The sequence below is a fragment of the Nicotiana tomentosiformis genome, chromosome 12 (genome assembly GCF_000390325.3).
Source record: "Nicotiana tomentosiformis chromosome 12, ASM39032v3, whole genome shotgun sequence".
In the NCBI taxonomy this organism is placed as follows: Eukaryota; Viridiplantae; Streptophyta; class Magnoliopsida; order Solanales; family Solanaceae; genus Nicotiana; species Nicotiana tomentosiformis.
Genome location: NC_090823.1, coordinates 111,695,064 through 111,716,146, shown reverse-complemented (window position 1 = coordinate 111,716,146; position 21,083 = coordinate 111,695,064). Strand labels below are relative to the sequence as shown.

Here is a 21,083-nt window from a genome sequence, read left to right as displayed (position 1 = left end):
TAAACTTTTAACTTTATTTTTCTTCTTGCTAGGTTACTTCAAATGATGCTGGAGATAGGCAATCACAATTGCTGAAAGACATTTGAAAATAGTGAAAGCAAATGGTACCTTCTAGCTGCATTATTTTAATCCAAAGAGAAAATAGATAATGCATTTTGTGACCTGATCTCCGTATGTGACTAAAGTGATATCGTGTAAATGTAGGTGCATTGCTGTCGGAATTCATCTATTGGTAGGTTGCGAAGAAGATACTACTCTAACGGAACTAAAACACAAATTACAGTCTTTACATGGCGTATTCCTGAAATATGGAGTGGTAAGTCAAAGTATTAATGCTAATAGCCCATATCTCCAAGAACCTAAGGAATACCTAATACCAGCTGCCATTTTCATCTGCAAATCTGTTTCTCAATATCCACAAAATCTAAACATATCCCAAAGGCTTTGATTTTGTAGGAAGAGCACAACACATGGTGTACATTAGGTGTACGTCACGGGTTCGAATCTTGCTGAAGATAAAAGCTCGGATTTTAAGGGGAAAAGGGTAGAGGGACATGGACATTATCTAATGAGGTTCGAGCCGTGCGCCACTGACCATCGGGAATTTCTTATTTATAAAAGAAATTTAAAATTAGTGAGATTTTATCTCTTACTTGGGAAATTGTGGTCAAGCCCTCCCTTTATTTCTCGGAATCTAGCGGGCAGCAAGAATTAGAATCAACCTATATAATATCTGTTCCCATGTAGTCGGCATTCTAGAAGCAATCAGACAAGTTGGAGTTCTTACCTTCTTGGGACTCCATGGACCAAGATCTGCTTTTATTATATGGTCAATACCGATCTACTTTAGTAGATCATATGGATGTAGAAAAAGCTTCTAATTTTGGTTTTGCTTTTTCCTATTTAGGATGCATATATATAAGTGGACATGATTGTGTTGATAATGTTGAGAAAAGACCTATTGCAAAATCCAAAACTGAAACTGTCAGATATAAAGGACCTTTGCTGACTAAAGTGAATCAGAACTTGCCCTACTCTATGTGAGTATTTCTCTTGATATTCAGTAGACTTTTGAGACTAAGTCTACCCTTTTTACTATCATTGTATACATATTCTCTTCATTATTGGTTTTCTTGGGCAAAATGTAACTGGGTTTATACTTCACGAAGTCAGTGCTATAAAGATCGTGAGTATCTTGCATCTAGTTCAATATTTTACATAAGCACCTTATATTATGCTGTTGATGTTATAACAATTAGTATTTCTAGCAGGTATCCTACTTAGTCACCTTGAAAGGTAATGTTATGCAGAAAATTTTTCTCCATCAAAGAGGCAAAGAGATTATGTAGATATACCGGGAATATTGATGTTTGTATTTGTTATTGTCATGAGGAGTGAATAGAGATCCAATCAATTATTGGTGATGAATCCAACTTTTTTCCCTTCTTTGGAGTAAGGGAGGGGGGATGGGGCGGGAGGGGAAGAGAAGGGACCAAAAAAGTGAATTCATTCGTGATAGTTGTAGTAGTAATCATTTGATCTGACTAATAAAACTTTTTGATTTTAATCAATTGTTAAAATATTGCAATTGGGTTGAAATTATGAGTTTGTCACATTTTTAGTTTAACAAGTTTTAGCAATATTGAAGAAGGCTGTGTGTTTATATGGTCATTTTCATCTTTTCTTTAATTATTTTGGCCGTGGATATTGAAGGAAAAAATGTATGTAATGAAGAGGGAGTTAAGGAAAGTATTTGTATTTGGAAGGTCAAAGTGCGTTGGAAAATAAAGCAGGTAGCCATTAAGAAGAAGATGAATTGTTGTGAACTTTTTTCTTCTGGCTTCTACATAGTTATGTTCTGTTATTAAGTGGTAAAAGTGTAGATTTTATTAGATATTTGTTATAAGAAAAATTAAATTTTGGTGGATGTCTGTTCTTCCTCCATGATTTTCTCAAATGCTTAATGACATATTCAATGACATATTTCTATGCTTAATGACATATTCAATGACATATTTTTCTTCACTTTTCATGCCTATATAAAGGCCTTGTAATAGATAAGAAAATATACACAATTAAAGAAGAAAATCTCTTGTTTTCTCTATCTCCATTCCTTGTTTATGTTTTACTAAATTGCTTTTATTTCATAACTAACATGTCTTGTTCATGTTTTACTAAGTTGCTTTTATTTTATAACAATATTAATGTTGTTTTTTCTTGTTAACTTTTGACGTGTAGAAGTAATTGCAGTAGTAATCCTTTGATTTGACTAATACAACTTGTTCATTTTGATCAATTTTGAGTGCCACTGAAACTGATTTTAGTTTAACACAAGTATTTGAACATTATAATTTTCCAACACTCATAGGATATCACTAAAATGAATTAAGATAATACCTTTTTCTCAAGTGAGCTTGGGGCCGGGCTCAGCACGGACTCCTCATAACTAGTATTTCTATTATATAGAAAAGGCAAGTTGGTCGACCAAGGGCAGAATTGTCATTATATTCTGCCACAAAAGTGCTTTTAACAATGCGTGTATTCAAAACTCTTTCTTCTGTTCCAACATAACTAAGGCGTCTCCTACTATCCTTTCAGTTCTCCTTTTTCAGACATTAAGGAATACTCTATGCTCCTGTATTTTCTCATATGTCTTACGATTCAAGGTATGGTTCTCTTAAAATTTTCTCAAATCATCTTCTTTTTTCCTGTCTTGTTTTTTCCTTTATTTTAAGATCTCTTAGCGATTTTCATTTTTCTGGATTAATTTTCATGGCTGCTGTTGTTTTATGGTGACAAAACAAACTACAGATGCATGTATTAATCACTTAATGATGAATTAAGTTTCGATTTAATTATTTGGACTTATAGTTGAAACCTATGAGCAACCTGTCTTCTTTATTTTCCTAAGCAGAGATTGGAACTTTTCATTGTACTTGGCATATTGTGGTTAGTAATTTTAAAGGATTACAGAAGAATGTGAATTTAAAATGGATGTTTATCTTTTGTTCAATTTAAATATGCCAAAGTTTAATTAATCCTCTGTTACTTTAATGGAAAAACATTGTTATACTCTTTGAATTATTTTTTTACATGGATGGAGGAGTTAATTACTTAAATCGTCATCTTAGTTATGCAAATACCGTCGTAAAAATAATCTACTTTTTATACCGTTCTTTGTTCACTAAAAGGCATGTCAATAACATGATCGTGAACTTGTCGTCCTTATATATGTCAATCAATAACTTACTGATAACGCGAACATGACAAGATGGTTGAAGAAGCTAAGAGGTGTTGTACCAAAATTTCAAGATAAAAGATCTCGGAGAGTTGAAATGCTTCCTTGGAACTGAATTTGTTGGATCATAACAAGAAATCAGATGTATCAACACATGTATGCCCTATATCATTAATCTCAAAGTTGTGATTAGATTGATGAGGTTACTGATAGAATTTTTGGTATAAAAAAAACAAACAGGTAGTTATTTAGAGCTCAAGTTTAGGAACTCTCTGTTTTCTAACTAATTGTTATACTCCGTACGACACATTCGCCTCTTGCATTCTATCCTATACAGAGTTGATATTCTATACTAGATCGAAGCTTAATTAGAAATTGAGCTTTTTTTAGTTGTTAACTAGAAATTGAGCTCAAGTAATGAATATATAAGGAGCAAATAGTTCTCGACAAAGCAATGTTTCAGTTATATGTCTACTTGAAAGTAGTTTTAAATATGCAAACTTGTGCGGAGCATAGTCTTACATATCTTGTTGCAGCTCTTTAAGGAACCAACGATGATTCTTCAGATATTACCATGATATTGACCTTCCATTACTAGCCTCGCATCCTTTTGAATGTTTAAGTTTTCTTGATATTAACGACATAATTCAATTTTATCATTCATATCTACTGATTAAGGATTATTATTGCCTGTATTTAGTAGACGAACACTAGATTAGTCTCATCAGTTATTAGTGGTTCCAAGGAGATCATCTTAGCTTTCCGTGGATGTGTCTAACTAAAAAATGATGTTCCTTCTACTTTTGGTCCTTAACCATCCAAAGTTGTTAAGGTATTTTCAATTGAAACTTTCATTTTTGTATTTCTTCTTTCAAGATACTAAAGACTTCCTTTTTTTATGTTTCTTCTTAAAAATATTGCGTTCAGTGTCGTGGGAGCCAGAAGGAAACACGAAGGGTAAAACTTCATCTTAAAAGCAAGATTCGTCAAAAACACTAGATCCAAAGAGATGTCTAATTTTACTAATTGAGAAAATTTATCTGTTTATCTTCTCCGTACTTATAAAATCTAATGGGATTTTAATTATCTTTTTTGTTTATTATGTGTATATGTTTTCTCTACTGGAAGATTTGGAAAATATTACAACGACTCAATTTTTTCTTTGTCGAGTCTTCCTAATATTATCATTTGAGAGCGACTTTTCTACATGATTGCATTTACTTGCATTTTGATCTCTGAGAATTTGAGATTTGTGGAGATAGAGACGCTTCCTAAATGGTTCAAACAAGTCTCACCTTAAGAGACACTCTTGAAATAGTCATAGATGAAACAGTAATTGCAAGAAATGATAAACATGGACATGAAAATGTAATTTTTGCTCTATGATGCTGATCTAAAGTATAGTTATATCTTATTCATGAGTACTTTCACAATGAAAAGGTTACATTACTTGATATGTGTTAAATACTGAATAGGTGATCCTTGCAGCCAATAAAGTATAACTTTTCTTGGTTGTATGTCGTCAAAATAGGATTCTAGCAGTCATGAGTCTCTTTGATTATGTTATTGGCTAATGTAGTATCTGTGTCACGGGCGTGCGGGTTGTGACAATCTGGATATATTTACATGGTGACTGAACATATTGATTCTTTTGATAAATTGTTGGCTTAATGATTAGATTCTTGAAGCTCAAATAAGAATTCACCACTTTATTGACTTACCAATTAGAATGTCTTCGACTTAGATCCGATGGACTCGGAAATTTTGCTCTATGTTGCAAGATCTGTCATAAAAACTTGAAGAGGTGCCTTCCACTTATGTAATTTTGTATCTTCTGTCTATTTATTTGGTTATTCATATTTTTTAGCGGAATTCAATTTATTTGATATATTTTGGAACAGATCAGTAGCACAAATGAGCCTCTAATTTGCATTTACATATTCTCAGAAGGAATTTCTTTCAATACGTGCACCTAATCTTTTTGCGAAAATTGTAAGCTACTTTCTGATGAAGGCTTAAAGGATTTTGCTTCTCTATGTTGAAAATTTTCAAGATTTTTATGTTAATGCGCTGTTGATATACAAGACTTTGTATGAATATACAGTGATCGGTACAAAATACTAAAGGAGATTGACTTTTAAGGAAAGTATTTTTGACTTGAACGATAACCGTTTCGAAGGACGAATTCCTCCCACGCTTGGTAATTTTTCAAACATTGTGAAAATGTTAAGTGCACTTTGAGTTGTCATTGTCAGTATGTGGGTTCCTTTTTCTTTCTTTTTTTATCCAGAGCTAAATATGATTTGTCATCGTTCACTTTAATTCAGATTGATTTCCTAAGTTCATGTATATGTGATGTAGCTTGAATGGTTGTTTCTATGATTGATAAATAATTTGCTTCGTTCTGCGTCTTCCCTAAGCATCAGACTTCTTCGGTTTTTGCATATCAATGTTTAAGACGTTTGATTTACATGGCATGTATTGGACTTTTAAAGTTTTTGTGTCTTCACGTTTGAGAGTTTGAAGTCATTTTACAGTCCAAGTTCTAAGGATCATGCTTAGTTGCTATCTCTTGGTTACGATTTTATGTTGGTTGAAATTAAGCAATGACCAATCGTATTAGAATATGTATCTGCAAAATTATCAATATTCTGAATGATATGTATTGGTCCGGACTGAAACCAATTCAAGGATTGAAAAGAAAAAAGAAATCGTCAGATGCCCGAAAATGCGAAATGTCGGGCCCGTGCTTTGCACGCGCTAAATCTATCTAGTTTATATAGAAAAGCCAAGTGTGGTCGACCAATGGCATAACTATAAATTTAGCTCAAGGTTAAAACTGTCGTTTCACTCAATCAATAACTTCATTAATATTTCCTGTTCTTTGAAAATTGACTGCTTCTCGATTGTTCTTCAGCATCTTCTTCTCTTTGAGTTAATTTCACTCATGGTCATCCAACTTATCATTTATTTCATAAAAGTCATCTATTTATTTTTCATCACTTAAAAGTCACTCAACTTTACATTTGTAACTTAAAAGTCATTCTAGTTCAAAACCTATAAAATATCCAATAACAAATATGACATGGCATTACATTTAATTAAAAAATCTAACAATAATGTCACATAAGCTTAAATAGACCATATCTAAGTTAGACTCATTTCTTCCTCAGCCAGATTTCGGTCGGTTTTTTGAATATTAATTTTAATTTATTTTATATGAACCGACTGATTTCGGTCGGTTTCTTAATAAATAAATTTCGCGGGATTCTAAAATAGTTTCCCGCATTTTTGCGCCAAAAACAACCGACCGAAGTTGGTCTATTTCGTAAAAACAAATTAAAAAATAAAATATTTTGGAAAACCGACCAACTTCGATCGGTTTTTCGGTCGGTTTTTTGACCGACCGACGCGATCGGTTTTGGTCGAATTTTTAGTAGTGAACTTCTACTATGCAATTTCATTGTGGGTATTTTTTACCAATATTGACTTTAATAGAATAGTAATTTATGAAAATAGGTTCTTATTAGCTTGTTGTTCATGTCTGTAAGTGGTACATTTATATGTTATGTGAGATTGAGGTCGGTCGGTTTTCCAAAATATTTTAATTTTTAATTTTTTTTTACGAAACCGACTGACTTCGGTCGGTTTTTTTGACGCAAAAATGCGGGAAACTATTTTAGAATCCCGCAAAAATTATTTTTTAAGAAACCGACTGAAATCGGTCGGTTTTTCATATAAAATAAATTAAAACTAATATTCAAAAAACCGACCGAAATCGGGCTGAGGAAGAAATGGGTCTAGCTTAGATATGGTTTATTTAAGCTTATGTGGCATTATTTTTAGATTTTTTAATTAAATGTAATGCCATGTCATATTTGTTATTGGATATTTTATAGGTTTTGAACTAGAATGACTTTTAAGTTACAAACGTAAAGTTGAGTGACTTTTAAGTGATGAAAAATAGATAAATGACTTTTGTGAAATAAATGATAAGTTGGATGACCTTCAGTGAAATTAACCCCTTCTCTTTCAATCTTCTCCTCACTTCTTTCTTTCGACCTTTCTACTTTGGATATTACAAATTCAGGTTAGTGTCTCTTCTATTTTTGATTTTATTTATTTTTTCTATTTTATTTTTCATATTTTGTTTGTGATTCTCCTTTGTTGTTGTTGCTCTTTATTTTCGATTTTTTGTATTCCCTTTGTTTCTCTTTGAATCTCATGCCATTTGTTTTTATATGCAGGATATCTACCAATATACTTTCTGCTTTAAGTTGTGGTCTAAGCAATTGGCTTAAGATTTCAGTTAAATTTGATTTTTGTTTCCTTTTTGTTTAGTCTTCTCAACCCAAATTTCACTTTACTATTTTCCAAAGACTTGTTCTTTAGAAGAATATTCCGTGAATAGCTGCAGAGATATCGAATACGAATAAAAATCATAAAAATAAGCAAACATTGGTAGAAATACAATTTGACAAAAGAGTTATGAGACGTGAATTAAATAGACTGATCATTGGTGCCACCTAAAAAAAGAGGCCCTGTAGCATGAGATGAGGAAGCAAAATTGAATTGAAAATGCGGTGTCTTTTTGATAGTTCAATTAACGTTGAATAATCTAATGCTTCGTGCTCTGATTCTGCCAATATTTCTATCAATCAGAGCTCTCTTATCATAAGAGATTCATCGCTTCTCGCAAACAGGCTAACATCAAGCACAAAACATAAATTGCATACTAGAGAGTCAGAGATGATAATAAATCAAGATTGTTTAAAAACATTCTATTAGGAACAATAGTATTTACCTCTTTTTCAAGTTAATATCTTCTTATATCAAAGTTCTAATATTTTGGGTATAATTTCTCAGAATTTTGTTGCTCGAGTAGCACGCACAACTAGCTGAATTTAGGTAGGTTATTGTCTTTGTTTCACTTTTATAGTAGATTTAGTGGTTTGCTTTTTCTCCCCTGCTACATTGCCTCGTCTTTTTTCTCTTTACATGTTGGAAATTAGTAGTTGACTGTTTTTTTTTGCTTCCCGTTTATAGGTTCTACCTGGAAAGATTTTACTTGTGTTACTCAGTCTCTGAAAGCAAGGGAAGACTTAAAGTTGTCAATGAATACGGAAGGTTGAATTTCTCTCTAGAAATACCTTTGAATTGCTTGTGCTCGAACCTAATAAGGAGCCACAAGATGATGATTAGGAAATAAGATGATCGACCTATTAAAAGAATTTATAATACCACTTGAAAATGGCCTTCCGTGGCAGCCTTTGAAATCTTGATCAGTTACATCTTCTTTAGTTAACTCTTTTGTTACATAAAATTAACTTTGACGTGTACCTCTACATTTGTACAACTGGATTTTTAAATTATTTGCATTAATCAATACCAGAGAAGATTGAAATATAAGAGGCATCCTAGCTTCAACACACATAATGTCATTATTCATTGTTTACATGAGATAGTTACAACTTCCAATTTTGGTAAAAGTAACTCTTCTTGATTTTCTTGTGTAATAATTTGGCTGATGGTACATTTGAAAACAAGGAAGTATTTGTTTGATAATAAGAGGTGTAATTATGTTTCATCAAAAGTAGTTAGGATTGGTATATTATTATTCTTTATCTTCTTTGCTTCTGTTAGAGTTGAAAACTTTGAAAATTATAAAAGGTTGACAACTTTTATATTATGAAGTTAAAATTGCAATGGCCTAAGTAGGATAGAGGGCGCCAAGCTGATTCTGAAATTTGCATGAGAAGAACATTGGGATAACGATAATATCAAGGCAACTTAACAGTTTGATATTTTTTTTTTCACTTAGTTATGTGGAGATATTATTTGAACCAAATCCCGAATTTTTTGTTTATTAAAATTTTCTCTTCAACAATTAGATTCCTTTGTTCATAGGCAGAGTTACAACCATATATGGTAATTAAGGACAATGCATTGAAAAAAGGTATGCCAATTACCAATAAAACTTACAATGATCTATCACAGTTACATTAAATTCTTAATTTATTCGATCTCTTTCACAACCTGGATTCTTTCAACAATTGTGAAAGCCAAATAGGAGCTTTCTACAAATAACTCCAGGAAAGCTATGAAAAATTTAACAAATTTCACAGCAATCTGTTTTCAGGGACTAATGCACCTACAAACACATTATTTTTGTGGTTAATGCCTGATTTTTCAGGTAGTAAGATATCATTTCTAGACTGAACAACATGATTTAAAAGGGTAGGTAGACAGTAATATTGTCATATTAATTAATACATTATGTTATACGGGTTCTAAAACCTGATCTTTTTTCATAATTGTACAGATGTCAATAATTTTTGTTAATATGTAAATAGAACTCCGATGTAAAAATTGTGCAACTTTTGAAGTAGAGTGCATCACTTTTGTCAATATGTAAATAGAATATGCAAATAGTACTCTCATGTATGTTAAAACTGTGCAACTTTTCAATGATGCCTTTGTATCTTTTTCTCAATTTTGTATCATAACAAAGTTAATTGTGATTTGTGAATGATGATTTCAAGTTTTACAGTATTGGACATGTGCTATGCACATGCACTAACCATCTAGTACTCAATAGAGAAACTAAGTGGAAGTGCCAAAAATACCTAGGAATTAAGCTACATGGTCCGACAAAGATTCTAAACACTATCAACATAACCTACTATAACAGGTTAATTACTGTTTTATCCAATTACATCTAATGTTTATCACATAATTCTATGTATAATCACCTCATAAGTAACCTGATTGTATAACTAATGTACCTGTAATTACCTCGTAAGTGACATGAATGTATCATTGACATAAAACTTAATCCGAAACCTAGCACAGAAAAACAAGATCCAATGTCTAGACTATATTCAAGAAGCTATGAGAAAGACGAGCCAGTATCAAATTCATCCACCTTTTCAGTTGAATTTGCTCAAAACGTGCATGTTCCGATTTTGGTTTGATTCCTCTATGAACTATTTTTGTCATAATCAGATGATTTCTGGTATGGTTGTCCAACGGGACGGGACAAAATTAATGGGACGGGACGGGATGGGATGAGACGGGACGATATTTAGCCGGGACGGTGGCGGGACGGGACGGGACGAAATGGGACGGGATAAACGGGACGAAACGGTAGGCACATCCCGTCCCGCTAACAAACGGGACGAGACAGGACAGGACAGGCGGTAGGCCCACCCCGTCCCGCTAACAAACGGGATGAGACGGAATGGGACGGGACATGACGGGTTCGCGGGCCTTAAGTGCCGTTTTAAAAAAACAAAATTAAGCATTGAGTTTGGCAACGACTATTCTTTTGACAATAACTAAGTTTTTAATTTTGCAACAGCTAGTTTTTTGACTTATTTAATAAACTTAAAAATTAAACGGAAATTAGAAAACTAAGTAAAGAATTATAAAATATTAAAACAAAAGACTTGTTATGAAATATTCTAGTAATTATAAATTTATAACAGAGTTATAATTTATTTAATATAATTTCAAGCCATTAAGTAACTAAGTAAGAGTGTAAGACAATTCATAAAAAAACATTCAACGCTTAGAGCCTTTTATTTTATTAATAGAACTTTCAAATCTCACATACAAATATAATTCTTTTGAAGAGCACATAATCTACGCAGCCACCTTCTAGGAAGGGTTCTGTTTGAACTAGGCCTCTTAGTAGCCAATTACAAATTATCATACTAATATTTGTAAGCTCCTATATAACTTCGTTGTAACTTATCTATAATTTCTCTCGGACATTGTTCTGAAATTGGCAATGTTGATTAATGTTCCATGAGTTCCATGTCGTCATAGCTCCCAGTGCTAAGTATCTCATTGTATTCTTCTTCTTCCCTAGTTTCACCACTTGTTGTTTCCATAGATTTATATTTATCAAATATTGATCTAACATAAGAATATATGTTAGCTTGGTAATCGAGAGATGGTTGTTCATTTTCTTGAATTACTAAATTCTCATAAATTTTACGAACAAGTCCATTTGCACCTCTTAATTTTAAAGATGAGTTAAGTATAATAGAAATTAAATAAACTTGGGGAATAGGGAAAAATACTTTTTAAATTTTGTAATTATTTCATTAATGGTCGGTGCATAAGTTGGATTAATTTTGCAATCATTTCATTAAGCTAGTTGATGCAATTGTATTAGCACTTAGCAGAAGCATTATCTAAGGTGTTAGTTAAAACTTTATCAATAAGTCCATAAAAATCAACAATTTGTAAAACAATAGTTGCAATATATGCTCTAGTGTGTTTTGAATCAACAAATTTATAACCAATAATACGTTTTTGCATGTTCCAGTGATGATCAACCCAATGACATGTAACAGTTAAATAATCACAACCATTAGGACTACGACCTATATCAGATGTGATACACTTTACAATCTAAGTGAAAATACACAACGAATATACGGAAGATATTCAGTTTGAAATTTAAAAATATCATTTCTAACCATGGTCTTAGGAAAACCTTGAAAAGGAGGATTATAAGTTTCTTGTATATAATGCACAAAAACAAATAGGACGCAAGACACGCGGGACGGGACGGGCGGGACAGGGCGGGACGAAACGGGACGAACGGGACGAAATGGCCATCCCGTCCCATCCCGTGTCCCGTTTAACATGGGCCCATCTCGTTTAGAAATAAGTGGGACGGGACCGGAACGGGAAGGGACGGCCCGTTGGACAGCCTTAATTTCTGATAGTGAAATAAACCTGAAAGAATTCTACTATAATTTACAATCACTATATCCCCTATTCAAAACTACAAAAATAAGGTTAGCAAATTGTTATGAACTGACTGGGAAGTTTTCTTCAGGCGGCTTTCGCCATAAATAATTAGCAGCTTCAATCCATCTTGGATGGACCAAAAATTTCTCCTCCTTCACCGCCCAACGCGATTTGTCAGTTCCAGCATCCATGGAGACCACATGTGTCACCGATTGATCGACTTCTGTGTAGTATGTGGCTCCTAATTGCTCAGCCAATTTCCACAAGTGGTGATTTTCTAAGACATTTGGCAAACAAAATCACATCCATGCTTAGGCTATTAGAACAGGACTTTAGAGTTTGGAACAAAAACTATGTTCCCTAAAACAAACTTTCTTCACCTCACAAACTTAGTAATTCAATTTTCATTGCCGAATGCATAAATTCACATTAGTCGGAATCTGTTTTATCACAAATCTTCTAAAATTCATGCTTCCTTAATCAACTTTGCAATCACTTACTAAGCGTAAATTTTTTGGCAAAACATTGAACTTGGTCGAAAATAATTCAGCAGAGTTTCTTCCTTTTCTTTTGTTGTTGGGATAAGTGATTTAGAAGAGTATTTAATAATGTGAAAACTGGATTTTTGGTTTATCTTAATTTGAATTGTGGAGAAGAATATTTAACGAGGAGGGGTTAGGTTTTTGGAATGGGCAGAAAAGAGCAGAAGTTTCTTTTATTAGGACGGAAGGAGTACTAAACTAAAAGTCGCCTATAAATTAAACTGTTTGTCAAGAATTTTACCTGCCTAACATCTCGCTCCATAATATCGTCCCTGGATTTTTGGTTTATCTTAATTTGAATTGTGGAGAAGAATATTTAACGAGGGGTTAGGTTTTTGGAATGGGCAGAAAAGAGTAGAAGTTTCTTTTATTAGGACGGAAGGAGTACTAAACTAAAAGTCGCCTATAAATTAAACTGTTTGTCAAGAATTTTACCTGCCTAACATCTCGCTCCATAATATTGTCCCTGCGTTCCTGAAAAAAAAAATAAGAAAAAAAAACCTCAACAATGGACAGATTTTGAGACGACTCAAACAGAAAGTATGAGTTAATTTTGGGGGAGGAATAGCAAAAAACATACCGGGTCGAAGAACAGAGTGTGGATCTGTTGCAGTACTTTTAAAACAGAGGCAAGCGCTCCCTCAACTTCATTTTCATCACTTTTCGTTTCAGAAAGTGATTTACATTTTAAACCAAATTGTCGACAACTTGAGGTAAAGAAATGATATCGCTCCATCAGTATTAGGTTCTCCTTGTGCTTTCCCCATACCTAAAACAACACAGGTTTCAGTTCCCCCAAAAATCAACTCATTTCTCTAATTAAAAATTAGAATTTAGAAAAATATGGAACTAGATAATAGTCTTCGCTCAAATGAGATTACTCAGAGAACTTTAGACACAGAGCAGGTCTTACAGAGATTCATGCAGTTTACAAGTTTAAGATAGTCATACAATACAAACATAAGCATTTAACTCAAACTAGGAGAACTCAAACCAACTATCGGCAACATCAAGAAAAAGTATCCATAAATAAAACACATGAAAAATAACTAAGACTTTGATCAAATAGGGTGTAATAAACAACGGAAATTGTTCTACAGTTCTAGACGCAAAAGGTTTATAATAAGAAATATGAATTAAAAGAGTTTCTGGGAGCAGAAGATTACAGTAAACTACTGCTTTTATGAATTTCAGCACAAACAGACCCCATTTTCAAAAAACAAAATCAGCACTTGCATTTGGGAACATAAATGGGAGTTAAAGAAAAAACAATTGATGACAGCTATTAGCACAACTATGGTTCATAGAGAACTGACTAAAATATGAAGATATATAATGAACATGTAGAAACAAGAAACTGGTTTGTAGATATTAATAAGTTCCAAGGAGTATCTGACAAGAGATACAATGGAAAGCAAGTGGAGCAGAAACTTGTACATAATTATTAATTGCAGGCAGCCCCTTCAGGGACGTACAATAGTGTTGAAATGATAGAACTCAGCACAAGGATAACACACAAAGTGAGAAACCGTCCAATTTATTAATTGCAGGCAAGAGCAGCAAATTGTTTCATTCCATTATTCAAAACTTGCTTTCAGTACGTCAACAGCAACTCCTGCATTTTCTCCACCCCCAGCAAAGTGCCAGTAAAAAATGGTAATCAAATGTAACTTGAACATGCTTAACAATCATTAAAAATGAGGGAACTACAAATGTGAACGCATGGCACAAACACGAACAAAGAACCGTAGATAACAATCAGGCTCAACGAAGCTCCATGCAGATAATTAAGTTAAACTCCAAAAACAAATCTGAACTGTCAGAATAGCAATACATAAAAATGGAAAGCTGTCATGGAATTAGGGTGGTGGGAACTTAAATTTAATCCAATTAACTCTCCCTTTGTATGTATGTACGTGATAAGCCTTCAATGGTATTAGCATTCTTTTTCTTTGAGAAGGAAAATTACTATATGGAATAAGAACTATCTCAATGGTATTAGCATTCTCCTAACCACCAAAGAAATTCTTTCATTCTTCGTGGAGGAACATGATACTCCTAGAGAATTGCTTACCGCTTCAGTATCATCAAGGATCAGGACAGCACTTTCTTGACCCACAACAACATCGAGACCCTTTTGATGCCTCTGGGTGCAGTCTCCTTGAGCAATCACTCTAGAATGGAAGTAGATACCTCCAGGGTCAAGTAAGTTTGCCATTTCCAATGCATAAGGACGTTCACCCATTGTGTAAATGTACATCTCGAATAAACTACTGCTTTGCTCTCTTATTAGTCTCGAATAAGCAGTCTCTATGTGCTTCTGCTTTGCTCTCTTATTACACCTTTTTTGGCTTTTAATTTCGCTCTGTATGATTTTGAATATTTGATGGACACAGATCTGATTTTTTTTTATTTTCATTTATATTTTCGTGACTAGCCGAACGTTTATCGGAAACAGCCTCTCTATCCTCACAATGTAGGTAAGGTCTGCGTACACACTACCCTCCTCAAACCCACGATGTGGGATAATATGTGTATGTCGTCGTTGTTGTTGTTGTCGTCATATTTCAGTGTTGTACTCTTAGCATGTATGTGATTATTTGATCACACGTGTCTGTATGAAATTGTTTTACATGGATACGCACATTATTACAGTATAGGGAACACTAAGTGCCATCAAAGACAAAAATAGTAATGGGGAGGAGAAGAACTTTAATGCAGCCAAAATTATTAGACAGTATGCCTGAATATGTAAGTCTCAATCCTTCAACTATAAATCCTGAATTCTAAAACTGTGAAATGTGGTGATTTCCTTTTGTTCGTTTTATGTTGGTATGCCAATTGTTGATATATAACAAACTTTAGTTTATTCTCTGTCTCTGTTATACAAATATAGTTTTCCCTCTTTACTATCGTTATACAAATATAGTTTCCCCTCTTTACTGTCTTCAATTGGATAATGCTGCGAGCTTTGCTGAGATTTTTACTTGAATTTGGAATTTTCAAGTTGAAACTTAAGATCTTTATTTAACTTTTGCGGTCCAACCTTCATAGGAATGCTTTATTGATCTGACAAAGATAGTGAGTCTCCTTTAATTTTCTTCCTATATTCTTCCGAGGACTCAGGTTCATGCTTTTTTCAGTATTAAATTTTCATTAGAATTCTACTTTTCCTTGTTATTTTGATTTTTATGTTAAGACAAATATTATGTAATGATTGTCAGATTATAATTAATAATATTAATGACAAACACAAATTTAGATTAGCAAGATTATAGTTTATCTCTTTTAATAATGTGCAAAATTATTAATATGTCATAAAACACTAAAAACAATTACATCTCTTGATATCATGACAAGTATAGTGGTGCACCCATGGTCTTAAAATTCTGGATCCATCTCTGCATGGATTTGGTTTGGATATAGTATTTATTATGGAAAAATTGTGTATTCAATTTTAATAAAGTTTTAAATAGATCATATATTCCTCTGCGTCCTTTACTTATATAGCAGATGATTTAGTGTATACAATTTAGCTTATACACGGAAAATTAAATCATCGATTCTTTTAAATATAAAGATTATGTTCACAATCTAATGATGGAATTGGACAAACCATCAGGAATGATTGGAGCACAAAATTAAATATAATTTATCTTGATTATGGGAATGGTTTAATTCCTACTTCTTATGCTAGTACATTTTGTATGTATTGAACGGACCAAGTAGAGATAAGTATTTTATACTGACTTAATAAAATAACTTCTCTAGCCACTAAACGTACTTATACTCTTAATCTTGATATATTTATTATTAGTTTTGTATATTATTTATTTATTTAATTTATTAAAAAGATTCTTTTGTGGATCAATATGCCTGGTAAATTGGACAATAATGATATACATTGGCGAAGTAATAGTTAGTTGATCGAATCCATGTCTCGGTCTAGAGATTGATGATACACATTTATAAAAGCTTATAAGTTTTCATGTGTAAACCTTGCAGGTGGATTTTGTATCAGTCACATGAAATAAGTTAAGCGAAAGTCTAAAAGAAATAATCAATGAATTAAATTGTCAGTAATTTATTTATTTGATTAGTATCTGAATCTTAACACGGGGAATTAAATAAGGTTTAATGGAAGAATTTTGAAATTGAACTGAGGAGTGCAGTTTCGAATTTTTAGTGGAATAATTCGTAATTTATTATGGTAGTATTAATTCGGATATTTCGAATTAAGTACATAATAGGAAGCCTCGTTAATTAAATTTTGTGGTCCCTGCCGTGCCCGAATAATTAGGAATTAAATGGAATCATATTTCTTGGTGGAAAAGGAATACCCATGTCACGACCCAAAATTCTAACCTGTCGTGATGACGCCTATCTCAATAGTAGGGAAGCCGACAACCTCAATAAGTCACATTTTCTCTTAAGTTTGAAATCATAAAATTTGAATTCCCATAGAAAAATCTCACAAATTACTGACATAAGATACATTCCCAAAACCTGATGTCACTGAGTACATGAGTATCTAAATGACAACAACGTCTGGCAGATAAAAAAAATATTGTCTGAAAAATGTAAAACAGTACAACAACTGAACAGAAGAGAGTCAAGGTCTGCAGACGCCAAGCAGCTACCTCGATAGTCTCCACAGATAAAGCTCCGAAAATCTAGCAACCGCCGTATCCGGAGTTACCTGGATCTGCACACGAGGTGCAGGGTGTAGTATGAGTACAACCAACTCAGCAAGTAACAATACTAAATAAAGAGTTGAAGATAGTGACGAGCTTCACATCTGAGTCCAATTACATTAATTTCCAACATAAGATTTAGGACATGCTTTCATGTTCAACATTTAACACTCAATAATAATTTCATATCAAGTTCGACTAAAAAAAAAAGATAATATCTTTCAAAAATTTCCAACACAGTAATATATGACAACTGTAGTGCAATAAGAATGAAATCATATGCATCCTCTTAGGGCCACAGTCACTCAGCCATTTCATTCACTCAGCACTCAGCACTCAGCACTCGCACTCAGTAGGTACCTGCACTCACTAGGGGTGTGTACAAACTCTGGAGGGGCTCCTTCAGCCCAAGAGTTATAATATGCACGGACAATTCACGTGTTGTATATATAACTCACGTGTTATAGTATCAATATCTATATCCATACGAACAACTCATGTACTGCACGGACAACTTACGTGCTATAATATAATATCTGTCTCAGCACGAACAACTCACATGCTATAATATAATATCTAGATCCGCACAGAAACTCATGTGCTATAATATAATATCTGGATCTGCACGGACAACTCACGTGCTATAGTATAATATCTCACAATCAGGCCCTCGGTCTCACTTAGTCATAAATCTCTCCGGTCTCTCGGGCTCTCAATAATCATAAAAAATCAGCCCAAACAACAATGATATGATGCATCAATAATGAACAATAGAGACTGAGATAAAATAAAAAATAAACTGTGACTGAGTACAAAATCTCAATTTAGCAGATAATTCAATATGTACACGACCTCTGTGGGTCCCTACAGTGCCAACACATAATCTAAATATGATTTGTGGTTTAATTTTTATACTACATGGAGAATGTACAAATAACAACAAATTATTCGATTACACAATTCCATGGAATTTGACCAAGTCATAATTCCTACGGTGCACGCCCACACGCCCATCACCTAGCATGTGCGTCACCTCAAAACCAATCACATATCACAAACTCCGGGGTTTCATACCCTCAGGAGCAAATTTAGAACTGTTACTTACCTCAATCCGAGCAATTCTTTATTCCAATAAGTCTTTTCCTCGCGATTCGGCCTCTAAACGCCTCAAATCTTAGTCAAAATAATTCGATACAATCAACACAAGGTATAGGAATCAATTCCATATGAAAATGCTAAATTTCACAATAAAATTCAAAATTAACTCAAAAATTAATAGTGGGGCCCACGCCGCATAACCCGACAAAAGTTACAAAATATGAGCGCTCATTCAACCACGAGTCCAACCATACAAAAATTACTAAATTCCGACTCCGATTCGGCCTTCAAACCCTCAAATCAATTTTTGGAAAATTTCTATTCTAATCCCCCAAACCATGAAATAAGTGCTAGAAATAATGTTACATTCATGAATAACGGACCAAACCAAGTTAATATCACTTACCCCAGTCCAATTTGTGAAGTTTGCCTCTGAAAATCTCCCAAACCGAGCTCTCCAACTATTTTTATGTAAAGATTAGCCACCCCCCGTTTATAGGGACTCAGCTATTTCGAGCGCTACATGTAGCGTGGGGCGCTTCCTGTGGGTCAGTTTCCAGTATCTCAAAAATTTCCAGCGCCAGGGCTAGCGCCCCACGCTACCCTGGGCGCTGGCGGCGACGGAAAATCGTTCCCGATACGGCAATGGGCATAACTCTCTCATACAATGTCTGAATTCGACTATTCTTTATGCTATGGCTCCGTAATTTCAATACAGATCTAATGCTTCAATCTAAACTGAATTTGAAGCTCATTTGCTTAATGTGATACGACTTATTCTCGAAGAAATGACGTCGGAACATTCTATATTCGATGCCGAAACCTAGCAAATCAAGTCCGATTGAGCTCAAATTTTGCACACAAGTCATAAATGACATAATGGACATATTCAAACTTTCATAATCGGATTCCGACCTCAATATCAAAAATTCAACCCCTCAGTCAAACTTTTCAAAAATTTGACTTTCGTCATTTCAAGCCTAATTCCACTACGGACCTCCAAATAATTTTTCGGACACGCTCCTAATTAAGTCCAAAATACTGAGCTATTGGAATCATTAGAATTCAAATCCGAGGTCGTTTACACATAAGTCAACATCCGATAACTTTTCCAACTTAAGTTTTCAATTATGAGATTAAGTGTCTCATTTCACTCCGAAATCCTTCCGGGCCTGAACCAACTAACCCAGTAAGTCATAAAATAACTGTAAAGCATAACTTGAGCAGTAAATGGGGAAACGGTATTATAATACTCAAAACGACCGGCCGGATCATTGCATTCTCCCCCTCTTAAACAAACATTCGTCCTCGAACGGGTTTAAAATCATATTTGGAGCCTTCTCAAGGGATCAACTTTAGGTAGAGTAGGAGCAACATGTAGCTCGCCTTTCGGAACTGGATGCTAAAGTTGCTGAGGCTGTTATATTGGAGTCTAGTTTGCAACAAAGCGAGCAAGAAGTTGTAACCCGTAGCCAAGAAATTGGCCCGCTGAGGGTTAGATTTGAAGAAGCCAGGGCCAAATGGACAGAAGTCTACAACGACGTTCTTGCTGCAACCGAACGCGAGGCTGCCTCCGCTGAAAGAGTGACCAACTTAGAGGCAGCCTTGAACTCCAAAATTGAAGAGCTTGCTGCTACAGGGGAGAAACTAGCACAACTAGAAGAGAAGTACAGGAAAACTATCGAGCATAATAGGCTTTTTAGTTCAACTATCCGTGACCTTGATGTTAGCCTCAAATCTGCTAGGTCCGCCCGGGAAAACCTTTTTGCCGAGGTAACCCAACTCAAAGAAGAACTAAATCACCGAGCGTCCTCCCTTGTTGTTGAGAAAACTTAGGCTATGTAAAACATGAGAAGAAAAACCTTGGAAGAGGCCAAAGCTGATGTCATTGGTTTTGATGCCGAAATTGCTAAGGCCCGTGAGCTTGAGTTAGTTACTAAAAGTGGACTCCCAGCGAGGTCCGATGCACCTGGTTCTTCTGGTTTCGATTTCGAGTTCTCGAGAACTGAAGAAGAATCAGAGGATGATGATGCTGAAGGCCAAACTGGTGAAAATGTTGAGACATCAGTGGGTCCATCTACTTCTCCCCGGGGCGCGGACACTTCTCTTCCTCTTGGTTCCGGAGACACTGCAGTTTAGCTTTTCTTTTCTTTTTCCAATTCTTGTACCTGTGCCGTTTTGGCATATTTTTGTAAATAAAACCATCTTTTGCTCAGGTATTGTTTGAGTCTTCCTTTCGTTTGAATATTCATGCAATTCTTTAATCTTTGCATTTTCTTCCTTTTGCTTAAGAATTTTGCGCAAGCTTTTCTATTTTTCGTCTTATTATGTGAAGCCTAGGGTTTATTCTCCCTGAAAGCATTTTTGGCTCTGGGCATCAACCATTTTTTGTGAGGGCTTTGATAAGTATTTGTGCAACTTTACTTTTTGCGACCTTTCGTATGCAGCTTCGGGTGTATCTTTCCTCGAAGGCATTTTGATTCTGGGCATAAATTCTTCCGGAACCAACCCTTTAACGTGAGGGTTTTAATAAAAGAGGTCCCTATTATTTTTACGGTGCTCTTGAAGATGACGTCTCATGTTCATTACAGCACTAGCATTTCGAAGTCAGAGAACCAAGTCTCAGGTTCCGTTATGCAACCAAGGAATCGAACGACGAGGCTATGAACACGAGCCTAGATCTATTAGATGAAAGGCACGAAGCAGCCCTTATCCGGTTGGCCGCCAAAAAATAGCGGATCGAGA

The 21,083-nt window shown here is 34.4% G+C and overlaps 2 protein-coding genes across 2 annotated transcripts; one reads left to right on the top strand and one right to left on the bottom strand.

The window, feature by feature from the left end:
- Positions 1 to 12,534: 12,534 nt before the first annotated feature.
- LOC104107152 (RNA polymerase II C-terminal domain phosphatase-like 4) lies at positions 12,535 to 14,816 on the bottom strand. The gene is made up of 3 exons (XM_070192124.1): positions 14,621 to 14,816; positions 13,127 to 13,315; positions 12,535 to 13,020 (listed from the first exon to the last, which is right to left on the bottom strand). The coding sequence occupies exons 1-3, from the start codon at positions 14,804 to 14,806 to the stop codon at positions 12,934 to 12,936; spliced, it is 462 nt and encodes a 153-aa protein (XP_070048225.1). The 5' UTR covers positions 14,807 to 14,816; the 3' UTR covers positions 12,535 to 12,933.
- Positions 14,817 to 19,033: 4,217 nt separating this feature from the next.
- On the top strand, positions 19,034 to 20,174 carry LOC138903224 (uncharacterized). The gene is made up of 2 exons (XM_070191157.1): positions 19,034 to 19,041; positions 19,775 to 20,174. The coding sequence occupies exons 1-2, from the start codon at positions 19,034 to 19,036 to the stop codon at positions 20,172 to 20,174; spliced, it is 408 nt and encodes a 135-aa protein (XP_070047258.1).
- Positions 20,175 to 21,083: the final 909 nt, after the last annotated feature.

Bases quoted from the DNA above. Each gene is read 5' to 3' on its own strand.
- LOC104107152 (XM_070192124.1), bottom strand. From the start codon at position 14,806: ATGTACATTTACACAATGGGTGAACGTCCTTATGCATTGGAAATGGCA. The intron at 13,316-14,620 runs GTAAGCAATTCT...GTGTTGTTTTAG, and splicing joins TCCTTGATGATACTGAAGCG to GTATGGGGAAAGCACAAGGA. The intron at 13,021-13,126 runs GTATGTTTTTTG...TTTTTTTTTCAG, and splicing joins ACACTCTGTTCTTCGACCCG to GAACGCAGGGACAATATTAT.